The 27,790-nt window shown below is 42.6% G+C and overlaps 1 protein-coding gene across 5 annotated transcripts in view; it reads left to right on the top strand.

The window, feature by feature from the left end:
* LOC104932224 (microtubule-associated serine/threonine-protein kinase 1) overlaps positions 1 to 27,790 on the top strand; it is a 50,692-nt gene that overhangs the window by 5,128 nt on the left and 17,774 nt on the right. The window contains exons 2-5 of one of the 5 annotated variants that reach the window (XM_019269564.2): positions 9,052 to 9,080; positions 21,389 to 21,483; positions 22,502 to 22,580; positions 24,206 to 24,278. In XM_019269564.2, the coding sequence (XP_019125109.2) occupies positions 9,052 to 9,080; positions 21,389 to 21,483; positions 22,502 to 22,580; positions 24,206 to 24,278 (276 nt within the window). Of the gene's footprint in view, positions 1 to 9,048; positions 9,081 to 12,185; positions 12,338 to 21,388; positions 21,484 to 22,501; positions 22,581 to 24,205; positions 24,279 to 27,790 lie in introns of those variants that run through there. The other 4 variants (XM_019269565.2, XM_019269563.2, XM_019269566.2 and 1 more) reach the window with 4 other exon arrangements.

The raw sequence follows: 27,790 nt of genomic DNA, 5'->3' as shown, positions 1-27,790 counted from the left end.
TGTTGTCTGAGAGAAAGAGAGAGTGACGGTTGGGATGATGAGCCCCGGGGAGTGACACGGTAGTTGAATAGGTCCCGCTGAGCCAATCAGACGTCAAAAACACCACGTTATGACACAGGTAAAGCTGAACACACACAACACACACACACACACACCACCAAATCATCCAACTGTGTGTGTGTGTGATGAGCAGTGTGAGTCTGATTAATCCCCTGACATCTCCTGTCATACATCACAGCAGCAGAGTGAAGGGGATGATGGGACGTGAACCCATCAGCACACAGGGGTCAGTGTGCAGACCCCCCCCACCCCCCGAGCTGCGTTCAAAGCCTCCACCTTTAACACACACAACACAACACCACACACAACACACACACAGTCGCTCTCTCCGCCCGTCCTGCAGGCTGTCTCTCCGCTCAGTTCACTTGACTGAACCACACAAAGATGGAGGGTGGAGCAGGAGCAGGAGGAGGAGGTGGAGGAGGAGGAGGAGGTGGGGGTGGCGGTGTATGACCCGTGGTTAAGCAGGCTGCTCCATAATGGATGAACAGTCATTTGAACACGTCATATCAGCACGCATGAGTGATGTTCATGGGGACAGATTTCATACACAAGCCTCCTAAAAAAAAAAGACCAAATATCACGTGGACACGTTGTGTTTGTTTGTTAAGGTCTTTGAATTATGATTTTTTAACCATAAATTTCAAACTTTCCAGTCAAGATTTGCGCACTTTTTCCAGTTTAACATGTCAGGAAACTGAATTTTGTTGGATTTGGACACATAAAAGCTCCTTTCTGTCAGATTATAGACCAAATAACTAAATAACTAATAATGCAATGTTTGGTGGTGTGTTAATGAGTGATACACTCAATAAAGAGCCTCTTCACTCACACTTCACTGTTAAACAAGCTCTCTCTGTAATAGAAACAATAGGTGAGGTGTGTTTTTAAGTGGGAGCTCACCTGAAGCTCCTGCGCCGGATTATCCCGAGTCATCCATGGCGTAATGAGGAGGTGTTGGAGAGGGGGGTTTCCCCACCTGGACTCCTCACCTACTTCACTAGCTCTGTGTTTGTTTTTTTTTTTTTTTGCAGTATTCCACCGGCTCCTCCAGCAGCTCGCACCGCAGAGAAGCCGCAGCAGCAGCGTCCAGGCCACTCGGGCCAAACACACACACACACACACACACACACACACACACACACACACACACTCATTTATTCTCTCAGCACCATATGGTGACACACCCCACTCCCCTGCAGTCTGAGGTCAGAGGTCACAAACCATGATGCATTGCTTCAGCATGACTAATATGAAATGAGCATCTTTGTCGTCTGACTCTGTGACGCTGTGTGTGTGTATGTGTGTGTGTGTGTTTCTACACACATACGTGTACACGCATTGTTGTATTTATATCGCAGATAGAAATTATATTTATCCACAGAGTCCGCCATCTCTAGAACCAAGCGTCAACCTCCGTGAAGTGTCAAAAAACTGCAGTTCCTCAAACGTCCACTTGAGGCTGGCTCCAGAAGTGAGTCAGTCTCCATAAGTTCCCATGTTCAAATGTCCAACTTCACAGCAGAAATAAATCAAATCAAATCAGATTTTATTTGTATAGCCCAAAGTTACAAAGTACATTTGCCTCTGATGGCTTTACAATCTGTACAGGGAGTGACACCCTCTGTCCTTAGACCCTCGGTTCGAGTGAGGAAAAACTTGCCCACAAAAAAAAAAGGTGGAAGAAACCTCAGGAAGAGCCACAGAGGAGGGATCCCTCTCTCAGGACGGACAGACGTGCAATAGAACAAATCAACACAAACATATTGTACAATTACAATGAATGATAAAATGATTACAGTAGCAGTGGAACCTGTGATAGAGATAGAGATACACAGATGCACAGCAGCAGCAAATCATCAACTAACTATAAACTGTAATGGAGATATGGCAGCAATCATGACAGGCAGGATCACAGCAGCAGCCACGATCCTCGAGAACCTGCTGGACGACAGAGACAGAAACTCCGGGGAAGAAGTTTAGTTAGTAACATGCATTAATGAGACCTGTATGTTTACAGATGGGAAGAGAGAGTTTTCAGTAAAGGGAGATGTGACTGCATCTTCAACCAATACCGTGCCGGACTAGGCATAACAAGTCAGTCAGAAATAAACATGTTTACAGCCTGGTACAAAAAACAGTTTTGGTCTCTGTAGCTAATTTCCCCGTTCATGACAACTGTACTGAGGGTGAATTTATATACAACTCACCTGTTCACATTATATTAAGGCTTAAAGTTATGCAGGATTAAGAGTGTGGACGCTTTGGGCGGTCGGTAGCATAGTGGGTTAAGTGGCCGCCCCGTGTGTGGAGGATATAGTCCTCGCTGCAGCTGGCCCCGGCTCGAACCCCGCATCGGACGGCTAATTTACTGCGTGTCATTCCCCCTCTCTCTGCTTCCTGTCTATCTTCAGCTGTACTATCAATAAAGGCATAAAAGGCCAAAAAAATAATATGGACACTTTGATTGGCAGGTAGGTGCTGATCGGGCCGCCTAATGACAGTATAAACATTCACGTATCCGTGATCTCACCCACTGGTGTGAGAGAGTAAAGTACAGAAAGCTAATGTGTGTCTGCTCACACAGATAGGGGGCGCTATTACGGCAAAAAACTGATTTTTGGAAAACATATAAGCTGTGGCTCAGGAGGTAAAGCAGGTCGTCCACTCATCAGTTGTTTGGCGGTTCAATCCCGTCTTCTCTTGCATGTTGAAGCGTCCTTGAGCTACTAAGGTACTGAAACGGCCCTGAGTGTGTAGGATTTAGTGGCGTCTAGCAGTGTACTGTAGTTGTGGTTTCTCTTTTCTAGCGTGAAGGAGAAACTACTGGCTGCGAAACATGCAAGAAACACCCAGTGTTTAGCTTGTCTGCTCTGGGCTACTGTAGAAACATAACACAGAAATAAAAGTCTCATTTTAAGTTAACAAAAACATAAAGATTCTTATTTTCAGCTCAAATAAAAACATATTTAGTTGAATATTTCATACTATATTCTGTAAATAGATCCCTGTAAATCTGACACACTGGACCTTTAAGTTTAGCATTCATCAGTCATTGTTATGACAGACATAATGTTCACATATTAGAAATAAAACAAACGACCACACTATCTCATATACATGACGTTCATGCCTCATCCCCACCCATCTGTCAAACCCACATCGCTTAGTCAGTCTCGGCTGTAGATGATGACCGGCCCGGTCACTGTCTCTTGGCAGCAGGATGCTCCATGATTGATTCCTGTTGTCCGTTTCCCGGTCGACTCCCCAACCATTTTTCTTTTGCAGTGCGTCCACAGGAAATGATCGGCTCTGCACTTTAAAGGCCTGCAGCTCAGCTAATGCCATTTCATTATTACAGAGGGCTTTTTTTTTTTTATTCCTCCAGTGTGGGCAAAATGACTTGAAGGACCTTTTATAGGTTTGTATGTACCAGGAGACACTGCATGCTTTACTGCCTGCATGAAAATGTTTACCCCCTGGCTTTCTGAATAGACGGATGGACGGACAGATGGAGGGACGGTGGACTGACTCACCGGTTAGAAAGATGACCTCACTTTGCCGAATGTTGAAGAAAAGCCAGACGAATCATATTATCGTCATTTTTTAATGGTTTAAATCAAGTGAAACCAAAAACTGCAACGTCCACTTGAGGCTGGCTCCAAAAGTGTCAGTCTCCATGTTAAAATCTCACAACTTCACAGCAGCCTGGTTGCTCAAACAAGCCACCTGTAACGACACCCACCTGTCAATCAAAGCGTCCACACTCTTAATTAGCGGAGCTGTCTTCATGGAGTTTGTTCTTCCCGGCAGAAACACACGAACAGCCAATCAGCTAACAGACGGGCGGAGCCAGCATGTGGAAACAGCCAATCATTGAGCAGCTGTGTAGTTCGGTTGCAGTAGTTGCCGTGTTAGTTTGTTTACAAGGGAGTAGCATGCAGTGAGAAGCCGGAGGAGAGCAGAGGCGGAAACTGGCACCGGTAGTATAGTAATCCACGGTAGGACTGTCGTGTAGAATTTCTAGTATAGTAGGAACCGTTACGATTTGGCAGTGTGGGGTACCGTGCAACTCTACTCTTAATCCTGCATAACTTCAAGCCTTAATATAATGTGAACAGGTGGGTTGTATATAAATTCACCCTCAGTACAGTTGTCATGAACGGGGAAATTGGCTACAGAGACCAAAACTGTTTTTTGTACCAGGCTGTAAACATGTTTATTTCTGCTGTGAAGTTGGACATTTGAACATGGGGACTTATGGAGACTGACTCACTTCTGGAGCCAGCCTCGAGTGGACGTTTGAGGAACTGCAGCTTTTGGCTTTTAGCACTGTCTGTAGAGCACATCCAAGTTACTAAAACAACAATAATATTAAAATATTTCTCTTTTATAATATTTAGACATGCATTTTGTGTCCTCAGGCTGCTGCAGGTGAAGCTTTATAAAAAAAAAAAAAAAACAGGGCAGAGTTTCATGAATAATAAACGTCTAAAAAGCATCGTCCAGACGTGTGAACATCTGCTCGCTGTCTGTCTGATGTCCCTCTGAGGGGCTCTTTAGTGTTCAGGCATGTCTAGACAGTAAAAAGCAGTTGGCGCGTTAAACAAAGTTCAGCCACCTTCCTCTCCTCACATGACGTCTCACATGTCTAAATTTATAACTGAGACTGTACATCATTTCCCCCCCTCCTGTGCTACGGTGGCTCAATTATTAAATCCTCAAGTGACTTGGCATTTATTAACCCAGTAAAAAATCCATTAAAGCGGTCCTCTGTCACCGTCACTTACATGCTATAACTCTCACACGGTATCTGCATCATAATCCTCAATTCTACTTTAATTTGTAAAAAAAAAAAAAAAAAGGTCACAAGTTCCAGTCTGGACTCCGCCAGCAGCTTTCTGCTTTCTAAATCTGCCTTTGTGACTCACCGTCTCAGCATTTTCCACAAGGTAAAGCGTAAGCAGACGATGTATCATTAAGGAGACGTTGTCCTCGCTCCACATCCAGCTCCTGCGACTTAATTCTCCCGTGGTATAATTAGTTCGCCTGCGTCACAGCACGAAGAAAGATACCAAATAAACCGTCATGTGTGGCTAAACGCTCCTGCTAATGAAGTCTGGCGGTGGTGAAGGGTGACTGACAACAGATGGGAGTCTCTGTCACAGACATAGACATGGCCACCGCTCACAGATCACAAAGAAACACAGTTACACATTGAATCTGCTCCAGGTTGAGCTTCGTCCTCCTGGGGAGGGGAGCGAGCCGAGGTTTGAGCTCATAAATGATCATCTGATCCCCTTCAGCATCACGCTGACAGGAGTGTTTGCATGAAATGAATGTGTAAACGCTCTCACTGGAGGGCGACTGGGCCATCGTCTCGTAATGTGGATGGTTTATGTATTCAAGTGCTCTCAGATACAGATTAATGCTGCAGATGGTCTATTTCTGTCAAAGAACGTCCAACAAATGACAACAAATGACCGTATTTATGACTCGACTCGTACGATATATATGTGAGCCTGTTTTTACGGATGCCTCATCTTTTGAGTCATTCTCGATGAATCAACGTTCAGGCAAAGCTGAAATTTAAGTTTCATGAACGTCATCTCCATAATTTGAAGCACAAACGTCTCTTTTGTTGGCTTGAACCAGCATGTTGGAGGTGTTCTACAGTTAGCTATAGTGGCTGTGTGAGACTTTACTTGGGTACAGCAGTGCATTGAGTTTAATGCTAATGCTTTTTTTAGGTATTCGGCCCAAAAATAACAAAGTTGACCAGCTGATGACGCTAAAAGAAAAGCTATATGAACACCAAGGATTCATCCTCAAAGCACTTCATGGTGTCTCTACAAAGGTGGTTGAAATCTGGATTTAAGTGGTGGATCAACCAACTTGGTGTCCGACTAGTCTTGGTGAAGATATCTTGTACGTCAAACAACAACTAAAATCTCTGACTCGTTGCTGTTTCTTCCACATAAGAAGCTGCAGGCTGTCGTATCAAAGCCTGAACTCCTAAATTACTGAATTTTGCCTCAACGAGGCGTCTGTGGACTGCTGTGAGAAGAACAACTCATACCACACCCATCTTATCTCTTTTATATCGGCTTCCCATCGAGTTCAGGATTCATTTTAAGCCCTGCAGGGTCAGGCACCAGCTCCAACCTTCATATCATATCATAAGTAGGTCACTTGACCAGGACTTACTGGTTGTTCTTTGTGCACGACTCTGCTCTGTTGAAACCTTTTAAAAAGCAGCTTGAAACTTAAATTTAACCGTTTAAATCCAAGGATTCACAGTTTAAGAATTTAGCACGTCGATTCCATCCAGAGAAACTATAATTAAGCAGTTCAATACATTAAATATTAACGAGCCGAAGCTTCCTGCGGGGGAAGGTTGGTGCACTGGGAGACTTTTGACTGATGGTGTTTCTAAAATCCCACCCGTGGTCTCGTCACTTAGCCCGCATACAGCTGAGATAATAAACACAGCCATGATGAGGTTTCATGCGGTCGTGTTCACACCGCTCCGTAACACCACTAACTGAGTCCTCGTCAACCGAGAAGCCCGGCCCTTGGTGGCTCCTCGTAAGCCATCGTCTCCTCTGCTCCGACAGCTCAGGGTCAATTAGCCCGATCAATGGAGGACGAAGTGAAGAGAGGGGATCAATAGGTTGAATATTCAGTCGTCCTTGTAAAGAGGGATTTGTTTCTGTTAACACGCCAACCCTCGGGACGTGCAGTCGAATAGCCGCGCCTAGCCTGTGATTGGCTTATGATCCCGACGGTAACTGTGATCATGGACAACATGAAAACACTCTGCTTTGTCTCTTTGTAGCTCAGAGCCCTCAGGCAGCCGCATATATTGTGTTTCACAGGACACACACACACACACACAATCTTTATCTGAAGGTTAACCTAATAATTGCATTCACCGTGGTTAGCAGGCAGTCGATGCGACGCTAACAGCACCTTAACAACATTACCCTGCGTGTGACAGGAGGCGGTGTGAAGCGACTAATGCATTAATTACATCTGTAACGGCTCACACCTGAGGCACTCGTTTATATACGAAGATGCACATGCACGGGCCAGAATATTCAAGGCTGTGGGCTGCCGCCACCCGCCCTTCTTGTTTACACCGCCCTCCCCCCTCTCTCTCTCAGGGTGGAGGGTTTTGTAAAGAGGCAGCCTGTGCCGGCATGAGATCTGGCTCCGCTCGCACTGTTTTCATTTGGTGCAGTGAGTGTCTGCTGCTGCTACTACTGCTGCTTCAGCTCAATCTACGCCGTCCATCTGGACTGATGGGAGGATAGAGAGAGGGTGGAGGCGGGGGGAGGCTTGGCTCAGAGTAATGGGAGACGGATGGTTTGAAAACAAACATAGATGCTGACACATCGTTAATAAGTCCAAGTCCCCCATGAGCCTCCAAAAAACTGCTAATTACTGTTGCCACCATAGACTGTATTAAACATGGACGACGTATCCGTGACACCACCTCACTAAAAATCGGCGTGGATGTGGACTAAGCCATCTATAACCTGTCAATCAAAGCGTCCACGCTCTTAATCCTGCATAACTTTAAGCCTTAATATAATGTGAACAGGTGAGTTGTATATAAATTCACCCTCAGTACAGTTGTCATGAACGGGGAAATTAGCTACAGAGACCAAAACTGTTTTTTGTACCAGGCTGTAAACATGTTTATTTCTGCTGTGAAGTTGGACATTTGAACATGGGGACTTATGGAGACTGACTCACTTCTGGAGCCAGCCTCAAGTGGACGTTTGAGGAACTGCAGTTTTTAGCTTCACTTTGCAGACATGGAGGTTGGCGCTTGGTAATTACCTTTCTTATAAGTGTCCTTGATGCCAACCCAGGTTTTAAGATAGTTACTTTCTGAGCTGTGCAGAGCTCTAAAACCTGACTGCAGTCCCTCTAAGATGTTGTTGAAGGTTTGAAATATTAATAATTTAAAAAACATGAGATGCTGCAGACAGACCTGAGAACAGAAGCGTTGCAGAGAGAGTGAAAGTGATGTTTGCGTATTGATCTAAGGTGTCATTTCAGATGCAGAGTTATGTAAAACATGTTTATTTCTGCTATGAAGTTGGACATTTAAACATGGGGACTTATGGCGACTGACTCACTTCTGGAGCCAGCCTCAAGTGGACATTTGAGGAACTGCAATTTTTGGCACTTCTGCATCATTTCACATTTCTCACTGAGCTTGCCACTTGCTTCCCAGGCTAACAGTCAACATCCTCACTGGTCGATAATCTGTTTGGAATAAAGAAACCAGATTCTCCTCGGAGGCCTAGTTAGCGGGAACATTATTAATATGACTGTGTTTATCTGTTTAACCTACAAACTTATACAAACATTAAATGCTGTGTTGTTAAAACAGTATGTTTCCACTTTTGACATAAGAAAACGGCTTGTAGCACGATGACTAAGCGATGTGAACACTGTCTCAGTTTGTTCACTACAAGACAGAGCTGCTAACGTGATAGCATCCAGAACCTGTGCTCATAATAAGGGCCTTTGGGTAAATTAATTTGTATTTAATAACTTCACCACAAAGCAAATGTGGAGCCAGGTAATATTTTAGCATAGGAACACAAGGTTTGGGTTTATCTGGGTACAAGATAATCCACCTGTGAATGTTTAATGCCGTGTGATGTAAATATTTAACAATAAATCCAAACTAAAACACATTTATTTATTGTTCTTTGTTCTTTGTAATAAATAAACCTCCCATCTATGAAAAGTCTGACAGATTTTTCAACAATCAGGTAAACTCATGTGTTCTCTACCTGATCGAGCGTTCAGGGCTTTTTTAAAAACATATTTTAAACGAGAACCTTCCCTCAAACAGCTTATGGTGACTTTAAACTTGCGATGTTAAACTTACTGTCATTTCTAATACATTAGATTTTTTCTGTACCTGATCTCTCTTTTCTCTCTCTTTCCTTGTCTTTCTTCCAGAAGGATTTACCACTGCCTCGCAAGAACAGCAGGTGAGTGTTACCTTCGTTCATCCCTCCCTCTGGAGAGGGCGTCTTTCCGGCGCTCTCTGGGGAGAAACCGTAAAAAGGAAAACAATCACACTGAGAGCAGAGCGTGATTTCCACGTTGTTGTTTCGTTTGGTCGTTGTTGTGGAGTCTCGAGCGGAGGGATGCTGTCCATGGTGCTGAAGGACATTCAGCCTTTTCCAGTTACCTCTTCTTTACATCATTTCTCTTTCTTCTTACACAATTAGAGTTTGTCTGGTTGTCAGTTTATCTCCTTTTAGATGATCCAAAACAGTCAGTCAACCCAAAAGGTCACACGTGACCCTGGGGCTCATCGATCTCCACTGGCTACCTGTAACAGCCTGCAATAAATTCAAATCACTAATGCTGACTGTTTTTCTGTCCTTAGGGTACACAAGGTCACGTGTGGGCCTTGAGGTCCTCAACAGTATTAGTTGTTTGTCTTTGACTAGGTGCCAGTCTGTCTCAACACTGTGGTGTCCAGGGTCAAAGAGACCTATTGCTGCCTTCCTAGAAATAATAGATAGTTTGTTGTTGACGTTCCAATCTGCGTAAACAGACATCTGTGTCTCCAGACTAGAATATGCTGACAATAACACCTCCATGGGTAAAGACATTTTCTTTGACTAATTCTGGGCGTGTAGTATTTGTGGTGTTATCTTGAGTTGGGCAGAATGTGAGACCGACTCAGGCACTTCTGATGAACTTTGAGAGTGTCTCTAATTCTCCTTGGCCAAGCGTCAGTAAATAATACAGCATAAGACATCAGAGGTTCCTGAACACTTTCTGAACTCCTGACCTCACCATTGACCTTTGACTCCAGCAATTTCTCCACAACAATGACCACAAAGTAGTCTCCGGTTCTGCACCTACCTCCTCCAAAGAACGACGCCTGGCTCTGCCACCCGTACGCTCAGGGCGATCCAAACTTTTCTCGTCTGTCGTTCCCTCGTTGGTGGAACGTTCTACCAGTTCCTCCCAGATCAGGGGCGTCCCTCTCTACCTTCAAAAACCTCCTGAGGACCTCCTCTACCAACACTACCAACAACTGGACATGATAGATGTATCTACGAGTACTTACTGCTGCACTAACACGTCTTGTCGTGCTGTGTGTTGTTTGTTTTTCCTTTTTTTGTAAGTAACTTTGGATCAAATGGACTAAATTTAAATGTAAACAGTATAGTAGCAATCAGCTTCACACAAATGACGTTTGGTAAAACAAAACAGTGCCATTAAAAAGCAAGAAAGGACACAATGTTGGTGCATTTAAAAAAAACAAAAACATTATTAGTTCAAGTATTAATCAAAGAAATACACGTCTCCCGTCCATATTTATCACAGTGGGATTACACTCTGAAACTGGGGGTGCTTCATTGCAAAAAATACCAATTTCTGCACAGAGTTGTCTGGCTGATTGAGTACAGTCAGACTCCGATTTATATTTTTCCTCAGCATCAGCACAAGAGGACCATACGTATGAAAGAGGAATGTGATTGGAAGGGAGGAAGAGTCCACGAGATCAGGGCCCGAAGTCTGAAACTGAAACTTAAAAGCAACATCCTGAAAACAGAAGCTCCATACATACATACAGGATATTTTCCACACGTTAAACACTGGAAATGGGTTAGTCACGTGAGACTGGAGCCAGCTGAGTCCATCACATGAACTACTGCTTCAAGCAAAACATCTGACTGCTTCCTCCGTCACTGCGTGATGTATAGATTATTATGAAGCGAGCGTTAGAGCATCTTAAAGGCCTCTTAAGGTGTTTCATTGTAACCTCTCAGCTCCGCTAAGTGTGTGTGTGTGTTTGTTTGTTTGGTGTGTTTGTTTGTGTGTATAGTCACAGCCCACTACCTCTTGTCTCCACCCTCTATCCATCTTCACTAACGCCGCCCGCCCCGTCCAAAGTCATCACGGGTAATCAGACATGAAACGAAGCAGCAGACGAACTCTCTCTCTGTTTGTGCTGTGTCCAGTCCATCTCACTGCCGTCCTTCACGTTTTGGATTGGATCCCTCCTCGTCTAGCTCAGTATCAGCTCCCAAACATCCATTATAGATGAGCTCAGTGGAGCTGGCTTCACATTCAATCTGCCCACCGCGTCCATTCATGGGTAAATGTGAGTGTTATGCTCGTCCATTCAACATCTGTTTCTCAGTTATGTAACAGCTCACATGACCTTGACCCTTCAGACATTTCTTCCCTCTCTGCTGAGATTCATTCATTCATTCATTCATTCATTCATTCATTGTGTGTGTAGCCTGTGGTTAAAGCTTTTAACTCCTTGAGTAAAGAAGGAAAATACAACAAACTGGAAAATTTCCCAAGAAATGTTTGAGTGTCTGTGATAATTTCTGGTGTAGGTAACTGTCAGCTCCACGGCCACAATTTCCAAACCGTAGGTTGTATAAAACAACCAAAACCACCATAGCCATCCTCATCATCCTGAGCATGTCCATACCGAATTTGGTTGGCTAAAGTTAAAAAATGTGACCTCTGGAGAGCAGGAAAGAAACAGGTCTGCTCGTGCTCCTGCAGAAATTTCTGTCTCTCACTTAACATGGGAGTAAAATGTGGTGGGCGATCCTGACACATCTGTGCTGTTTGAGCCAAAACTATAAGTCCGACAGCTTCGGCAGTTTGATCTGAATGACCAGCACGAATATTCCTACAGCCCTGTCTTAAAATGATGTTGGTATAGTGAAATCTGTGACCAGGGGAGCAGTTTATATATTTAATTTTCGACCCATCTCCCTCTTCACTCTAGTGATGATGAGTCACCATTGTAGGGAAGACTTTGTCGTGGTTTTTCTCCACAACCGTTCGGCGAAACACTCAGAAAAGTCATAGCACACTTCTCCCGGCTGAGCCGCACGTTTCAATACCATTTTTGTGTGTGAGCGACCAAAACTGCAGTAGGAGGAGGAGTGCGAATCTTAATAGCGTACCTTGTGTTTTAATAAGAAACTCTCTATGACGGCATCTCAGCTTGGAGAAAATCACCCACGGTCCCTTGCTTAGCCTTTTGTTGTTCCTCCCTCCCTGCCTCCCTCCCTCTCTCTCTCTCTCTCTCTCCTCTGGGTCTCACCCAGACACCAGCACATCCAACGCGAGCTGCGTTGCATTGCGATGACACTTTCTGGCTGCTTTTCTGGCTGCCCTCCCTCACCGCACAGCTGCTGTTGCTCAGAGCTACGCCTAGATACGCAACCGGCGACATGTTTCGACGCACCAAAAGGTACAAGAGACGCAGATGAAGTGCTGATGGTTTGGTTTTTTTTTAGACGTGAGGTGTGGCAGTACTCTCTCTGTCTCTCTGTCTCTACGGTGAACTCTTTGCCTTCGTCTAGCCTCCTCTCTCTTCCTCTCTGTGTGAGTCTACAGCGTCTGCGGTATCCATTACAGAGAGGCTCGCACTGACAGTGTGACTCAAGTGTAAGGTCACTGTTTGTGCATGTGTCTGTTTGTCTCGGCTTGGTTTTAGATGTCTGCTCTGTTCTGCTGAGAGTCTTCTATACATCACGGGATACTTTAAAGGTCTGGCAGCTTGTGTGTCGGTTTAGAAAGTTCCAGTGAAGGATGCAATGTGCAAACTTGTAAAAAAAACCTTGTATGATATGCATTTACAGAGTGCTGTTTAAAGGTCGAATGTGTCAGATTTAGGGGGCTCTATTTATCTATTTGTGTTTTTGCTGCCTGAGAATGAGCTCGTTTGTATCGAGGGTGGGTGCTTTGTGAACGGTACTTTCCATTACGCACTGGGAACAGGAGGGTGAGGCGAGGAGGTTGCAACTAAACTGCTAAATGGTCAGAAATTCTGCAGACTCAATCATAAAGTGATACTTTTGAGATCCCCAGAGGATGATTCCTGCTGCTTTTACCTTTTATTGGTACAATGAAGTTGACATTTGTCAGATAGATAGAGACAGAGTGTGGCGGCTCTGGTCCTGCCACTGGCAACTCATGGTTAATATGACATGGTGGGCTGAATGAAGCCTGGTTGCTCAACTTTAAGCCTTAATATAATGTGAACAGGTGAGTTGTATATAAATTCACCCTCAGTACAGTTGTCATGAACGGGGAAATTAGCTACAGAGACCAAAGCTGTTTTTTGTACCAGGCTGTAAACATGTTTATTTCTGCTGTCTAACATGGGGACTTATGGAGACTGACTCACTTCTGGAGCCAGCCTCAAGTGGACGAGAAGAGGAACTGCATTTTTTATTTTTTTTTGGTACTTCACAGCTACAGACGTTGCTGCTTCTGCATTTAGAGATAACTGATCCTCATAGCAGAATTGTTGCATGACAGTTCAAATTTGGGAATTTGGAAACGATTCAACTTTCAAAAATGATATCTAGATTGTTTTTAACATGAAGAACTTTGAGATTTATTGTTTCTTTGTTTGGCTCTTTGTTGCTTTTGTGACTGTGACTGTAACATAAAGCCACTAAGGTATCAGTGACTCAGCATAGTGAGATTTCAGCAGGTCTGCAGGTCGACTGATTCACCGCCTGAAGTGATCAATCGGTGATTACATGAGCCAAAGATGACTCAGGCAGAGTTTTAGGTGGATTCTGATTCACTGTTTTCATCTGAAGTTGGATGACAGGGTGGATTTTTTTCTTCTGCAACACCAGTTAGAGCAGTAAAATATCAAATATCTTGAACAAATATCACGAGCGATACTTCCCTTTCTGCTCATAATTGATACTTTAAATCGCTCCGATGTCAACAGCCTTAAAATTTGAGCTGGCATTAAATCACCGGGGGGTTTCCTCTTCTGCTGTGGCAGTAGTGGATGTCATGCTGAGTCTCTCATGGTGATGCTGCTGATCGGGGATTAAACCACCTTCTATTAGAGCTGCGACTCTCTCTGTGGCACACCTGAGCCCACACACACACACACACACACACACAGATGGAAATAATAATAAAAAGAGCTCAGCTACACTCCTCCTCAAACTTGGATGGGTTCAGCGTAGGGACAAGAAGCCTAAAATGCTGAGTCATATGTGAAGTTTAAGATAGTTTAGCCCCCGTTAGTCAACAGCAGAAGTCACATCTAGGATGGAGAGAGTAACGAGGCGAAGGAGTGATGGAGAGGAAGGTTGTGCAAGAGGTGAACGGAGGATAAGCTGAGATAGAGTGCAGGGCCCTGGGGTGATATCTGTGTCTGCGCCTCCATTAAGGGCCGGCTCGCTAAGGTTACGTGAGCATGCTCGCTCTTTATTCCTTACTGTTTTATCGTCCTTCTTTCTTTTAGTCTGCATGTCGAGTGAGGAAACATCAGGGCAGAAGCATGTTAAGATACTCACGCCATTAGCCAACCATGTCCACTTAGTCCAATCGTAGCTCTGCAACCATAACTTTGGATTTGTAGTAAGAGAAACAAAGCTGCAAATGTGCTTTAGTAACGAGTCTCACATCTGAGGCGACCTCATTTATCAGTAGCTACATTCGTTTGTAGGGTAACGTCACATCCTCTGTGCATTATTCACTTTTATGGGAGCCAGGCATGGATGTATAATAACACTTGGATACAGTGTTGTAGCATTAGGCTGTCTCTGGTTTCTGCGAGTGTTGGCTTTTGGATGACGCCTCTATGATGGTGGAGCTGAAGCGTCCATGCTCTTAATCCTGCATAACTTTAAGCCTTAATATAATCTGAACAGGTGAGTTGTATATAAATTCACCCTCAGTACAGTTGTCATGAACGGGGAAATTAGCTACAGAGACCAAAACTGTTTTTTTTACCAGGCTGTAAACATGTTTATTTCTGCTGTCTCAAGTGGACGTTTGAGGAACTGCAGCTTTTTGGCTTCACTTCTGCGTTGGCTTCATTTCACAGCCTGAAAAAAACTAAAGAGACAACCAGAGACAACATTTTCAGTCGACTCCAAAAACCAGGTAGCGACAGTTTAGAGGTCGCTGGCTAGAAACAAGAAGCTGCTTTCGTCTAACCTCGTCTGAAATCTCTTAATTAAAAAAAATGACTGATGAATTTTGACGTCTGTAAACTGATTTATGTGCCACACAAGAATAGAAAGCTCGACAGGTGTAGCGACAAAGCAAACTCAGTTGATTGGATGCTTAAGAAATATTCAGTGTCGCCCTCAGGTGTTGTAATGTAATCACACACACGGTACGACACACCAACACTCGTCCTCTATAAACAAATAAAAGCCACTTAACCAACTGAGTGCAAACCTAAAGGAGGTCAGCCTGAGACACCTGAGTCAGTCTGAGTCCTCCTGAGTGCTGCAGCTTTCCCTAAGAGCCTCGTCTCTCCTCTTAAAGTAATGGCCCTCTCATTGTCTTTGATCCTCCTCCACCGTCTCCCTCTCACAGGAACACACTTTTGAGGACGCCGTTCTTTTTCTCGACAGCACTAAATTTACCCGTCCTTGATAGATATTGCTACTGTCAGCTTTCTGTGTATTTCCCCCCCCCACACCGAGACAAAAGATTCGAGCCGGCTGAGTGGCTCTGAAGTGCTTGTCAGGGATGTTTGGGGGACCCCGATGGAGCCGTGGATCCTGGGAAGGAAAGGAGGTGAAAGAGAGGCTCATTGTGTCTGTTTGAGTTTGTTATTACCAGGCGATGATTTTGACATTTAACACCATGCTCGGTGCCGTCACGCATGTTGGAGCTGAGTGTGGACGGCCTCGGGCCATCAACATGAGCATTTCTCGCTTCTGCTCTTTTAATGCCGCTCGTGTGACCTGCTGGGTAACATTGTTAGAGACGTGGACAGACTGATAATCAATACATACTGCATCCTCTAGATAAACCACTCTTACCCCGAAAATACACAGCTCTGCTCTGGAACGACAGCGTACTCCGCCGTCCGCCAACTCACACATAATCCTGGTGCGGCTCCGCCGGATCATCGAGTTCTCGCAAATTCACGCATAATCATGCAATATTGCCGGCTGTAGTCTCTTTGACTCCTGCAATCTTTTTTGTTGGTGTCCTTATAAAAAGGATGTGGTTGATTTTGGACCTCCAGGATCAACTTCTCCTCATCCATGGTGTCGACGGGGTGAAAAGTCACCTGAAAACCTCTGACCTGTTGACTTCAGGTCGGCCCCGCCCATCATGACGTGTTCTTGTAATGAAACTCGATCCGCTGTGAACAGGGAGTATTTTATTTTGAAAATAAACCAGGGTTTTATTTTGTATTTTGTAGCCGATTTCCTTCCCCCCACAATCTGCTCTGTGCTGAATTTATGCGCCGTGCTCCGGCGTCCGTGGCCGTGCTCCGGCGTCCGTGAAAAATAGAAGCTCTGCGTACGTGTTGCGGAGGGCTGCCGGTCGCCGCAGTCGTTCCTGAGTCGTTCCGCATGCAGTGTATTTAAGGGGTTAGTGTATTCAATTAAGCCTGAAACAAAGTGACACAAAAACAAAAATACCAAGCGATCTCTGGCTCCAGTGTCATTGGACATCAGACTGTTCTTCTGAGCCGTGACTGCTGATATTACTGACTAGTCCAGCAGCAGTCAGCCCAGCTCGGCGTCTGTCTTTCAGCCTTTTATTTCACCAACCACTAAAAGTCAGTCCCACATTTACTCTTGTCCGGCGGCTTCTTGCTCATTTTCTCTTCCCAGCTTCTTTCGTCAACGTCCTCTTCAGTCTCTTCTACTCTGTCAAGCCCGGTTACATAACCTACATGCCCAGCTCCTGTTCTGGCACGACACCGGCTCCATTCCTTGTCACCCCGCCCCTGACCTGAAAGCCTCCTCCTCTCCTCTATATGACATATACATGACAGTTAATTTATCACTCAATAGTATAATATGTTTGAAACTAATTTACTGCTACAGGGAGGTCACATGCCACCAGTGTTACTCGTAACATAGTTTGAGAATCAGTGTTTTCATAGCACATTTCATAACCTACAACACAACTGCAAGCACGATTGTTGTTCTTTTCCCTTTCAGTGCCCTTATATACACAGTTTGTGTCATTTGGTTCAGTTATTTGTATGTTTGTGCTCGATAATTGGTTGTTTTCGTGCTGAGTTCATGGTTTACTTCTCCTTCTTGGTATTTTCTAGCTCATACTGTGGTCGTTTCTTGCAGATTTTAGTCATTTTCAGGGAGTGGGGTTATTCAGTGATGATACCTGTGACATTTTTGTTTATTGAATGTCACTCTGCCAGAGGCCTGACAACTTCTTTTACTCTACCACGAGTTTCTTTTACCAGCCTGGTGATTTGTTTGACATTTCACCTCTAAAAACCTCCCTCACTCCCTCTTAACGGTGAACTTGACATCTACACTGAGCGGTATTTCTCCTTCGCTGTGGTCCCCCGGTCGGTCAGGCGGGCGAAGCCTCCCTGCTGCACGCTGCATAGCAACAAGCCGTCATGTGACCGTGCCTCCCTTCTCGCCCATTCCCTCCAGGGTTATAGACGCCAGCGAGATTTCTCAGTCTCTTCATGCTGTTATTAAACTTGACTGCGTATGAGTGGACAGTAAAGGACAAAGGGGCTGATGTATCATCTTTTCCACCAACACATCAGAGATTTATTCCCCCCTATCGTCATTTCTCCTCATCTTGTGGAGGTAAACACTCCAGTCTTCCCCGACTCCTCATCAGCACTTCTTCCCTCCCCCTCTCTCTCCTCTTTGAGGGGCTTTTACTTTCTCTTTCTTATCTGCCTCTGTGTTTGCTCCCTCCATCACCTCCTCCTGCTCCTGCTCCTTTACCCCTCAGATCTGCTTCAGTTTGACTTTGTGTGTATCAGATGCTTTCGTGTGGTTTCATATGAATGGGCGGTTGTGGTTTAATCAATATTAATGTCCCCCTCTGCTGTAAGTAGAGGGAGGAGTATGAACATGCAGTGGATGAAGGCTCCTGTTTGTCTGGCTCCGTTTTCTTTTTTCCCCTCGGTGTCATCTGCTCGAGCTCATAGTGAACGATATTCCCCCGTGTGCTCTGTTTATGCACACTGTAAAACAATAATAAAGACAGTTAAATGAGTGGCAAGGGCTGCCAAAAAAACATAAACATCTTATTTTACAGATCTTCTCTGCATTATTACAATTATCCACTTCAACTGGAATGTGAGGAATCGAACCAGCAACAGCCGCCCTGCAATGAAATTCATTGTTTTCCTGACTTTGCCGTTATTCATTTCACTTTTGTCCAATTCATTGGCACGTATGCGAAATAATTTGTATCCAGAATTTGAGAGTTTGCACGTAAAAGTACATATAAATGTGAAACTGAGAAGATTTACCCTAAAATTAGGATGTGAAACTGTTGAAAAACTGAGAAGATTTACCCTAAAATTAGGATGTGAAACTGTTGAAACCGGATCGTTATGTTACATAAATTTGTATGTAATTTAAGAAATCAGAAAAAAATACGGACATAATACAGTATATAGTCATTTTTTCTTTACAAATATGAAAAATAAGTGTAATTTGTTTAAAATAACAGAATACATTTTTTTATTTTATAAGTGTAATTTGTTTAAAATAACAGAATACATTTTTTTATTTTACAGTGTTTGACTGTAAAAGTACATTTCATGTAAAACTAACAAGATTTACTTTAAAATTACAAAGAAAAACATTAAATTCTTCGTAAAGGCCACATATTTAATTACAGATAATTACTGTCATTTTACGTAAATCTGTAATTTGGCATAATACTTGTTAATTCACAGATAATGTCCGTAATTTTGACAGAGTTTGGATGTAAAACTAAGATTTACCTTAAAACGACAAAGTTTGATTGTTAATTTACTGGACAATGTATTATTTTCCACAAATGTACTACTTTTTACAGTGCATTTTGTCATGCTTGTGCAGTGTGAATATATTTGTGTGTGTGTAATGGTGATAATAACTGGGTCATGTGTACATTGTGTGCTGTGGGTGATGAGGAGACGATGAGAGCGTTTCCAACCTCCGTCCTTAATTCTTGTTTTTATGATAGAAATTTGCACGCGCCTCCGTTTCCTTAAACATTTCCCTCATCTCGCTTTCATGTCATGATTGTACCGGAAAATTCCCTTATATATCTCTCTCTCTCTCTCTCTGTGCACACCTCATCTCGTCCTCCACACCTCCATCCCTCTCTCCAGCCCTCGGCGACAGCCGGCAGAATCCAGATTTACAGAGTGCGGTGGAGTGACTGTCTCCCTCCTCTCTCTTGATCTTGAAATGACCACAGAGCAAGAAACACGAACATGAACGTCCATCTGAAATTTAAACTTCTTCTCCATCAGCAGCCGCTTTAGTTAACGTCCACATGTTTTACTCACGGCGCTTTATTCTTAAGAAAAGGCCAAGGCGTGTGTGTTTTGGTGTGTTGACAGCCAACCTCCATTGATTTCCTGCAGCACTGAGAATCCATTAACCAAGAACAGCCCTGCTGCTCGCTTTGGCTTTGTTTTAGGCTTTCTCTTTACTCTGAAGATGCAATTACTGGAAGCCAGTGGAGCTATGTTTAACCTCACACACACACGTACCCCTTGAGAAGACTGGTATCCATGGGATCAGCTGCAGGCTCCGCGTTACAGTGAGATTATTGCAGCATGAGAGGAAAAAGGTTTAAAAAGGTTATAGAACAATGTCAGGATGTGTGAAACGGCACAACAGGAGTTATCGGACCTGCATGTTAACTCTGACCTATTGGCTGTGTGTGATCAATATCCATAAGGCTAGTTATGGATCTGATCAATCAGAGCATCCTGTGTGCAGTTAAAGTAATGGAAATGGATAAAGAGGTGAAACGGCTCAGATTTGTGACCTTAGTGTCGTATTTTAGCAGAGGTGCAGCTGAAAAAGCAAGGCGTGATCAGCTGCTGGTTTTACTACAACAGCCAATCAACTGTCAGGTGTCTCTTGGTGGGACAGTATTTTTCATTTCTAAGGTCAGACCGTGGTTTGAGGAACACAACAACGAGTTCAAGGCGTTGACTTGGTCTCCAGATTCTCCAGATCTCAATCCAGTCGAGCATCTGTCCGATCCAAGGAGGCCACACCTCGAAACTTCTAACGTCTTGGTGCTAGAGCACACCTTCAGAGGTCTAGTGGAGTCCATGACTCGATGAGGGATCTACACAATATTAGGCAGGATGACTTATTGTCTTAATCTAACAGCACGTACCTGTCAATCAAAGCGCCCACGCTCTTAATCCTGCATAACTTTAAGCCTTAATATAATGTGAACAGGTGAGTTGTATATAAATTCACCCTCAGTACAGTTGTCATGAACGGGGAAATTAGCTACAGAGACCAAAACTGTTTTTTGTACCAGGCTGTAAACATGTTTATTTCTGCTGTCTAACATGGGGACTTATGGAGACTGACTCACTTCTGGAGCCAGCCTCAAGTGCAGTTTGTGGCTTTACTATACAGACACAGAGGTTGGCACTTGGTGTTAAAACGTAGCATGACCTTTGACTTTTTCTGTTGGGCTGTTTATTTTCAGCATCCGGGCATAAAGCAGAAAACACTGCAGTGTTAGAGATCTGTCCCTCCCTCTGCCTCTGTGCTTCTCAGTCAGCTCACGTCTCGGGCCCTGCGAGTATCAATGAAGGGGTTTGTGTATTTGTGTGTGTGTGTGTGTTAGTGTGTAGCGGCGGTGTGTGTCCGGCTCACATGTGAACCCATGTGATGGATGAGAGGGGAAACCAACCGTCCTCTTCATCTGACAGCGACGATGAGATCCTGTTTGTTCTCCCCTCTTTGTTTTTATTTGCATCTATCGACACCGCCCGCTGCCTTGGAAACCAAAGCCGAGTTTGAGTTATGTTGCACCGCCGCAGTGTCAGTATTCAGACAAAATAAAGGGGTTTAAATACAGAACGCTCGCTCAGTTTACTACTTAACGGCGTGTGCGAATTAGATCCAATAATATCACAAGCTTTGTGGATGTGTGTGGAGTCCACAGGCGGATTTCAGTGTGTTAATGACTCCTATTAAACATCGAAAATGTAATGAAGTGTTGTGATGCTTCTCCTATTTTTCTTCCCCTGGGAACACCATCCATTTTTCCGCCCTCCATCCTTTCCTTTCTCTTTAACTTAACACTCTCTCATTTCTTATCTCGGCTCAGACGAGACAGACGGGGATGGATGACAGAGGAAATTGAATTCTCCTTCCCGCAATGTCTGCTACTCCTTCTTCTTCTGCACCCATACATGCAGCTGCAGTGTGCACATATTCATGCATAGCAACAAGCGCACACACACAAACACACCTCTGCCGTGGTAACTTTGACACAGTCTCATGTTCACATGTGTCGCTGTCTTCTTTTTCTTTTATAGTTGTCGGACAAGCAACAGGAAGAGTCTGATCCTGACCACCACGTCTCCCACGCTGCCTCGCCCACACTCCCCTCTTCCTCTGCCCGGACACCTCGGTACGTAAAGTGACACATCACATGTCAGCTGTGACTTTATTATTAATAACTTCTAAAATATTTATTAAAGAAAGTAAAAATTTTAATTGAGAGAAAACACTATAAATGTAAATTTATGAAAAAAATACTTTTACAGTAGTTTTCTGTTTTTTTATTGTATACAAAAACTGTGAAAAGACAGACATTACCTCTAAATTAAAAACTAAACTGTTATTTTATTAGTTGTTATTACAGTAATTATATGTAATTAAATGTGTCTCATTATATTAATGTTTATATCCATAATAACAATTTTAATTTACAGAAAATAACTCTTTTTTTTTACAGAAGTTTTATGTTTTTTTTTCTATTGACTCTACAAAACAAATTGTACATTTATGGAAAATAACTACAGTAGTTTTCTGTTTTTCAAAATTGTATCCAAAAATTGAAGATGTTATCTATAAACAAACTGTTTCTTTAAAAATTACAATTATTTTTCATTTTTGAGAAAAATAATATATTAGTTATACATATTTTTTCTGCTTTCTTAATTTACATAAGAGTTTATGTAAAATTACAATTATTTTGTCCATACTAACAATTTAATGTTCTTCAATCTCATTAGTTTTACATTTAAACTCATTAACTCAAACTAATAAATAAATAAATAATAAATAAATAAATAATTTTACAATGAATTTCAGTTTTTATTTTATTTTATACAAAACTGACTGAATTACGGACATTATCTGTAAATTAACAATCTAACTAAATCCTGTTAGCTTTACATTTATATATACTTTTACATACTCTGTAAAGTGATTTACCAGAATTGTAAATCTTTACAGTCGTTTCCTGTTTTTTCTTACATGTACACACATCTCTGTGGCTGGTATTTTAAGTAGCATGTAATCCAAACCCTACACAGTTACTATAAATAGCCTCATTGTCGTGTTGAGTCTGAGTCACCTTTAGGGCTACAAGATGTAAGAAGGTTTGAAGTGTGCTGATTATTCTTCTTTCTGTGTCGTCCCAGCAGGAAGCAGCCCTCTGGACAGCCCACGAAACTTCTCTCCAAGCAACCCGGCTCACTTCTCGTTTGCCTCCTCCAGAAGGTCACTGCCTTTAAATCACTACATACACTCGAGTGTGATTACAGACTACTCTACTCTGCAAACAAACAGACAGACAGAAGTTCAGTCAGCGTGACACAAAGGGAGGCGAGGAGAGAGAAACGAGTGAGCATCAGAGGACAGACGAGGTGCGGGTCTGTTGTTGTGCGAGGTCTCGCACATCCTGCAGAGCGGGGAGTCTCACAGTGTAACAGGCTGACTCATGTTCGACAGGGGCCAAGACATTACACTCACAGTGTCACTGTGTTTATTCACGCTGCTCTAATGATGCTGTGTGTGTGGACGGGTGGCCGTGAGCATCTGTTGTTATGAATGTGAATTTTACATCCGAGTTTAAAGTCGAAGGAAGAAATTGTAGATAACAATTTGTATTTTTGAAAAAAGAAAAGTCAACAACAGCAGACATAGCAGCCAGCTAATATCACTGACTAGTCCAGCAGCAGTCAGTGTCAACATCCTCTTCAGTCTTTTCTCCTCTGCCATTATGTCCATAGAGGCTGCTGTCCTCTGCCATTATGTCCATAGAGGCTGCTGAGCCCGGTTATATTGCCGGCTTGCTCAGCTCCTGTTCTGGCACGACACTGGCTCCACTTCAAGGAACAGATTAACAGATAAAATGTCTAAAAAAGTAATGTATAAACAGTTAAAATAGTTAGCTAAAGGTAATGGATAAACTGTTGAAATGCTCATTATGCTCGGTTACATCGCTTGCTTCCCCAGCTCCTGTTCTGGCACGACACTGGCTCCACTCGTTGTCAGTATAGCATCATCAAAATGATTATAAATCTGTTATTTCATGGTAGAAAAGTTGCACGATGTTGCTTTAAAAGCCTAAATTACAAATATCCTTGTGGTCTGAGACTGTTTCTTTGTAGTTTAAGCTCCAGTTCTTTATCTCTTCATGATATAGACAACAGTGTCCGTCTTACTTTGTAGGGAAGACGTGTTGGTTTGGAGCCCTGACTTCAATCCCAACACCTTTTAGGATGAACTGGAACATGAGACAGGCGCTAACACCCAACAGCTGTGGCCGAGTTCACTGACGCTCTTGTGGCTTGTGAAGCCCTTTAAACCACATTTAAGGAAGCCGGAGTGGCTGCAGCAGTGTGAAGGTCTAAAACAATGTTCAGGTCGTGGTGTGGGCTTGACTCTCATGTGTTGGATGTGAAAAAAGGCCAATTAGACTGTTATTTACCTCCTTCAGTCAGGCTCAGTGTTTGGAGCTCTGGTCTGGTGTAAATCCTCCGTCCTCGTTTATCAAATCCGTCTGCCTGCCTGTCACAGTGTGACCGAGGCATACAGAAGCACAATGAATGAGTTGCATGAAGAAGGCCCCTGGGACAGACTGGATGTGTGATAAGTCATCGAGCTGCTGAATGACATTTTTTTTAGTGCAGCTGAAATTGAGACGCACACGTAGTAGGTTATGTGAAATTAGCTTGTCAGGGTTTTGTCTTACAATTTAATTTATTATTTCAGAGGTAATAAAAATAACCTATTTCAGGATCGGGGTAATATTGAAGTCAGCAATGCAGATGGGTTAATATTATCCTGTGACGAAACGTGTGCATCGTAATGTTTTTAAATGGTGTTTGTGTTCTCTGCAGAGCCGACGGACGACGATGGTCTTTAGCATCTTTGCCCTCTTCTGGATATGGCACTAACACTCCCAGCTCAACGGTAAATAACGTCACTCCTCCCCTAAATCTGTGATTCCCAACCAGAGGGTACAGAGTTCAACTGACTAAGTAGTTAAGTAGTTAAAGTAATGACTAAACATTCAAAATCTAAAAGGAATAGTTAAAATAATTAAACATAAACAGTTAAAATACTAGTTAACTAAAAATAACAGATGAGTGGTTAAAAGGTTGGCTAAAGTTAAACTGTTGAAATAGTTAGCTAAGAGTAATGAATAAATAGCTAAAGATAATGGGTTAAACAGTAAAAATACTTAAAGTCAAGTAACGAAGGAACAGTTAAAATAGTAAGCTACAGCTGATGGATTAAACTGATGAAAATAGCTAGCTAAAAGTAATGGATAAAAAGTAAAAATACTAATTAGCTAAAAATAACAGATAGCCTTGGTGGAAAAATTAGCTGAAGGTAATGTGTTAAAGTGTTGAAGGAGCTAGTTAAAGGTAATGTATTAAAGTGTTGAAGGGGTTAGTTGAAGGTAATGTATTAAAGTGTTGAAGGAGTTAGTTGAAGGTAATGTATTAAAGTGTTGAAGGAGTTAGCTAAAAGTAATGTATTAAAGTGTTGAAGGAGTTAGCTAAAGGAGTTAGCTAAAGGTAATGTATTAAAGTGTTGAAAGAGTTAGCTGAGTCAGTTAAAGGTAATGTATTAAAGTGTTGAAGGAGTTAGCTGAAGGAGTTAGCTAAAGGTAATGTATTAAAGTGTTGAAAGAGTTAGCTGAGTCAGCTAAAGGTAATGTATTAAAGTGTTGAGGGAGTTAGTTAAAGGTAATGTATTAAAGTGTTGAAAGAGTTAGTTAAAGGTAATGTATTAAAGTGTTGAAAGAGTTAGCTAAAGGAGTTGGCTAAAGGTAATGTATTAAAGTGTTGAAAGAGTTAGCTAAAGGAGTTAGCTAAAAGTAATGTATTAAAGCGTTGAAGGAGTTAAAAGTAATGGATAGTTAATGGATAGCTTTTGCCACTCCAAGTAACATGAATGCAAACGTGAACCTTGAACTTCAGTGTTGTATAAAGAAGTTATTGTAACATTATCCACTTTACAGAAAGCTTTCAACACTTTAATACATTCCTTTAGCGACTCCTTTAGCTAACTCTTTCACACTTTAATACATTACCTTTAGCTAACCCTTCAGCTAACTCCTTCAACACTTTAATACAACCTTTAACTAACTCAGCTAACTCCTTTCAACACTTTAATACATTACCTTTAGCTAACTCCTTCAGCTAACTCCTTCAACACTTTAATACATTACCTTTAACTGACTCAGCTAACTCTTTCAACACTTTTAATACTCCTTTAGCAACTCCTTTAGCTAACTCCTTCAACACTTTAATACATAACTTAGCTAACTCCTTCAACACTTAAACATTACCTTCAACTAACTCCTTCAACACTTTAATACATTACCTTCAACTAACTCCCTTCAACACTTTAATAATTACCTTTAACATATCCCTTCAACACTTTACAATTACCTTCAGCTAATTTTTCCACCAAGCATCGTTATTTTAGCTAATTAGTATTTTTACTTTTATCCATTATTTTAGCTAGCTATTTTCATCAGTTTAATCCATCAGCTGTAGCTTACTATTTTAACTGTTCCTATCGTTACTTGACTTTAAGTATTTTTACTGTTTAACCCATTATCTTAGCTATTTATCATTACTCTTAGCTAACTTTCAACAGTTTAACTTTAGCCAACCTTTTAACCACTCATCTGTTATTTTTAGTTAACAGTATTTTAACTGTTTATGTTTATTATTAATATTCCTTTTAGATTTTGAATGTTTATCATTACTTTACTATTAACTACTTAGTCAGTTAACTCTGTACCCTCTGGTTGGGAATCACTGATTTAGGGGAGGAGTGACGTTATTTACCGTTGAGCTGGGAGTGTTAGTGCCATATCCAGAAGAGGGCAAAGATGCTAAAGACCCATCGTCGTCCGTCGGCTCTGCAGAGAACACAAACACCATTTAAAAACTAGATGCACACGCCGTCACAGGATCAATTTAACCCATCTGCATTGCTGACTTCAATATTACCCCGACCTGAAATTAGTATTTTTATTACCTCTGAAATAATAAATTAAATGTAAGACAAAACCCTGACAAGCTAATTTCCCATAACCTACACGTGTGCGTCCAATTTCAGCTGCACTAAAAAAAATGTCATCAGCAGCTCGATGACTTATCACACATCCAGTCTGTCCCAGGGGCCTTCTTCATGCGACTCATTCATTGTGCTTCGTATGCCTCGGTCACACTGTGACAGGCAGGCAGACGGATTTGATAAACGAGACGGAGGATTTACACCAGACCAGAGCCCAAACACTGAGTCTGACTGAAGGAGGTAAATAACAGTCTAATTGGCTTTTTCACATCCAACACATGAGAGTAAGCCCACACCAGACCTGAACATTGTTTTAGACCTTCACACTGCTGCACCACTCTGGATTCCTTAAATGTGGTTTAAAGGGCTTCACAAGCCACAAGAGCGTCAGTGAACTCGGCACACGCTGTTGGGTGTTAGCGCCTGTCTCATGTTCCAGTTCACCTAAAAGGTGTTGGGATTGAAGTCAGGCTCCAAACAACACGTCTTCCCAAAGTAAGACGGACACTGTTGTCTATACATGAAGAGATAAAGAACTGGAGCTAAACTACAAAGAAACAGTCTCAGACCACAAGGATATTTGTAATTTAGGTTTTAAAGCAACATTGTGCAACTTTTCTACCATAAATAACAATTTATAATCATTTTGATGATGCTATACTGACAACGAGTGGAGCCAGTGCGTGCCAGAACAGGAGCTGGGGAAGCAAGCGATGTAACCGAGCATAATGAGCATTTCAACAGTTTACCATTACCTTTAGCTAACTATTTTAACTGTTTATACATTACTTTTTTAGACATTTTATCTGTTAATCTGTTCCTTGAAGTGGAGCCAGTGTCGTGCCAGAACAGGAGCTGAGCAAGCGGCAATATAACCGGCTCAGCAGCTCTATGGAACATATGGCAGAGGAGAAAAGATGAAGAGGATGTTGACACTGACTGCTGCTGGATAGTCAGTGATATTAGCTGGCTGCTATGTCTGTGTTGTTGACTTTTTTTTTTTCAAAAATACAAATTGTTATCTACAATTTCTTCCTTCGACTTTAAACTCGGATGTAAAATTCACATTCATAACAACAGATGCTCACGGCCACCGTCCACACACACGCACATTAGAGCAGCGTGAAAAACCCAGTGACACTGTGAGTGTAATGTCTTGGCCCCTGTCGAACATGAGTCAGCCTGTTAACTGTGAGACTCCCCGCTCCGCAGGATGTGCGAGACCCGCACAACAACAGACCCGCACCTCGTCTGTCTCTGATGCTCACTCGTTTCTCTCTCCTCGCCTCCCTTTGTGTCACGCTGACTGAACTTCTGTCTATCTGTTTGTTTGCAGAGTAAGTAGTCTGTAATCACACTCGAGTGTATGTAGTGATTTAAAAAGG

This window comes from Larimichthys crocea, chromosome XII, assembly GCF_000972845.2.
Source record: "Larimichthys crocea isolate SSNF chromosome XII, L_crocea_2.0, whole genome shotgun sequence".
NCBI lineage: Eukaryota > Metazoa > Chordata > Actinopteri > Sciaenidae > Larimichthys > Larimichthys crocea.
Note: the sequence above shows the minus strand (reverse complement) of the source record. Positions and strands in the feature narration are given on the sequence as shown.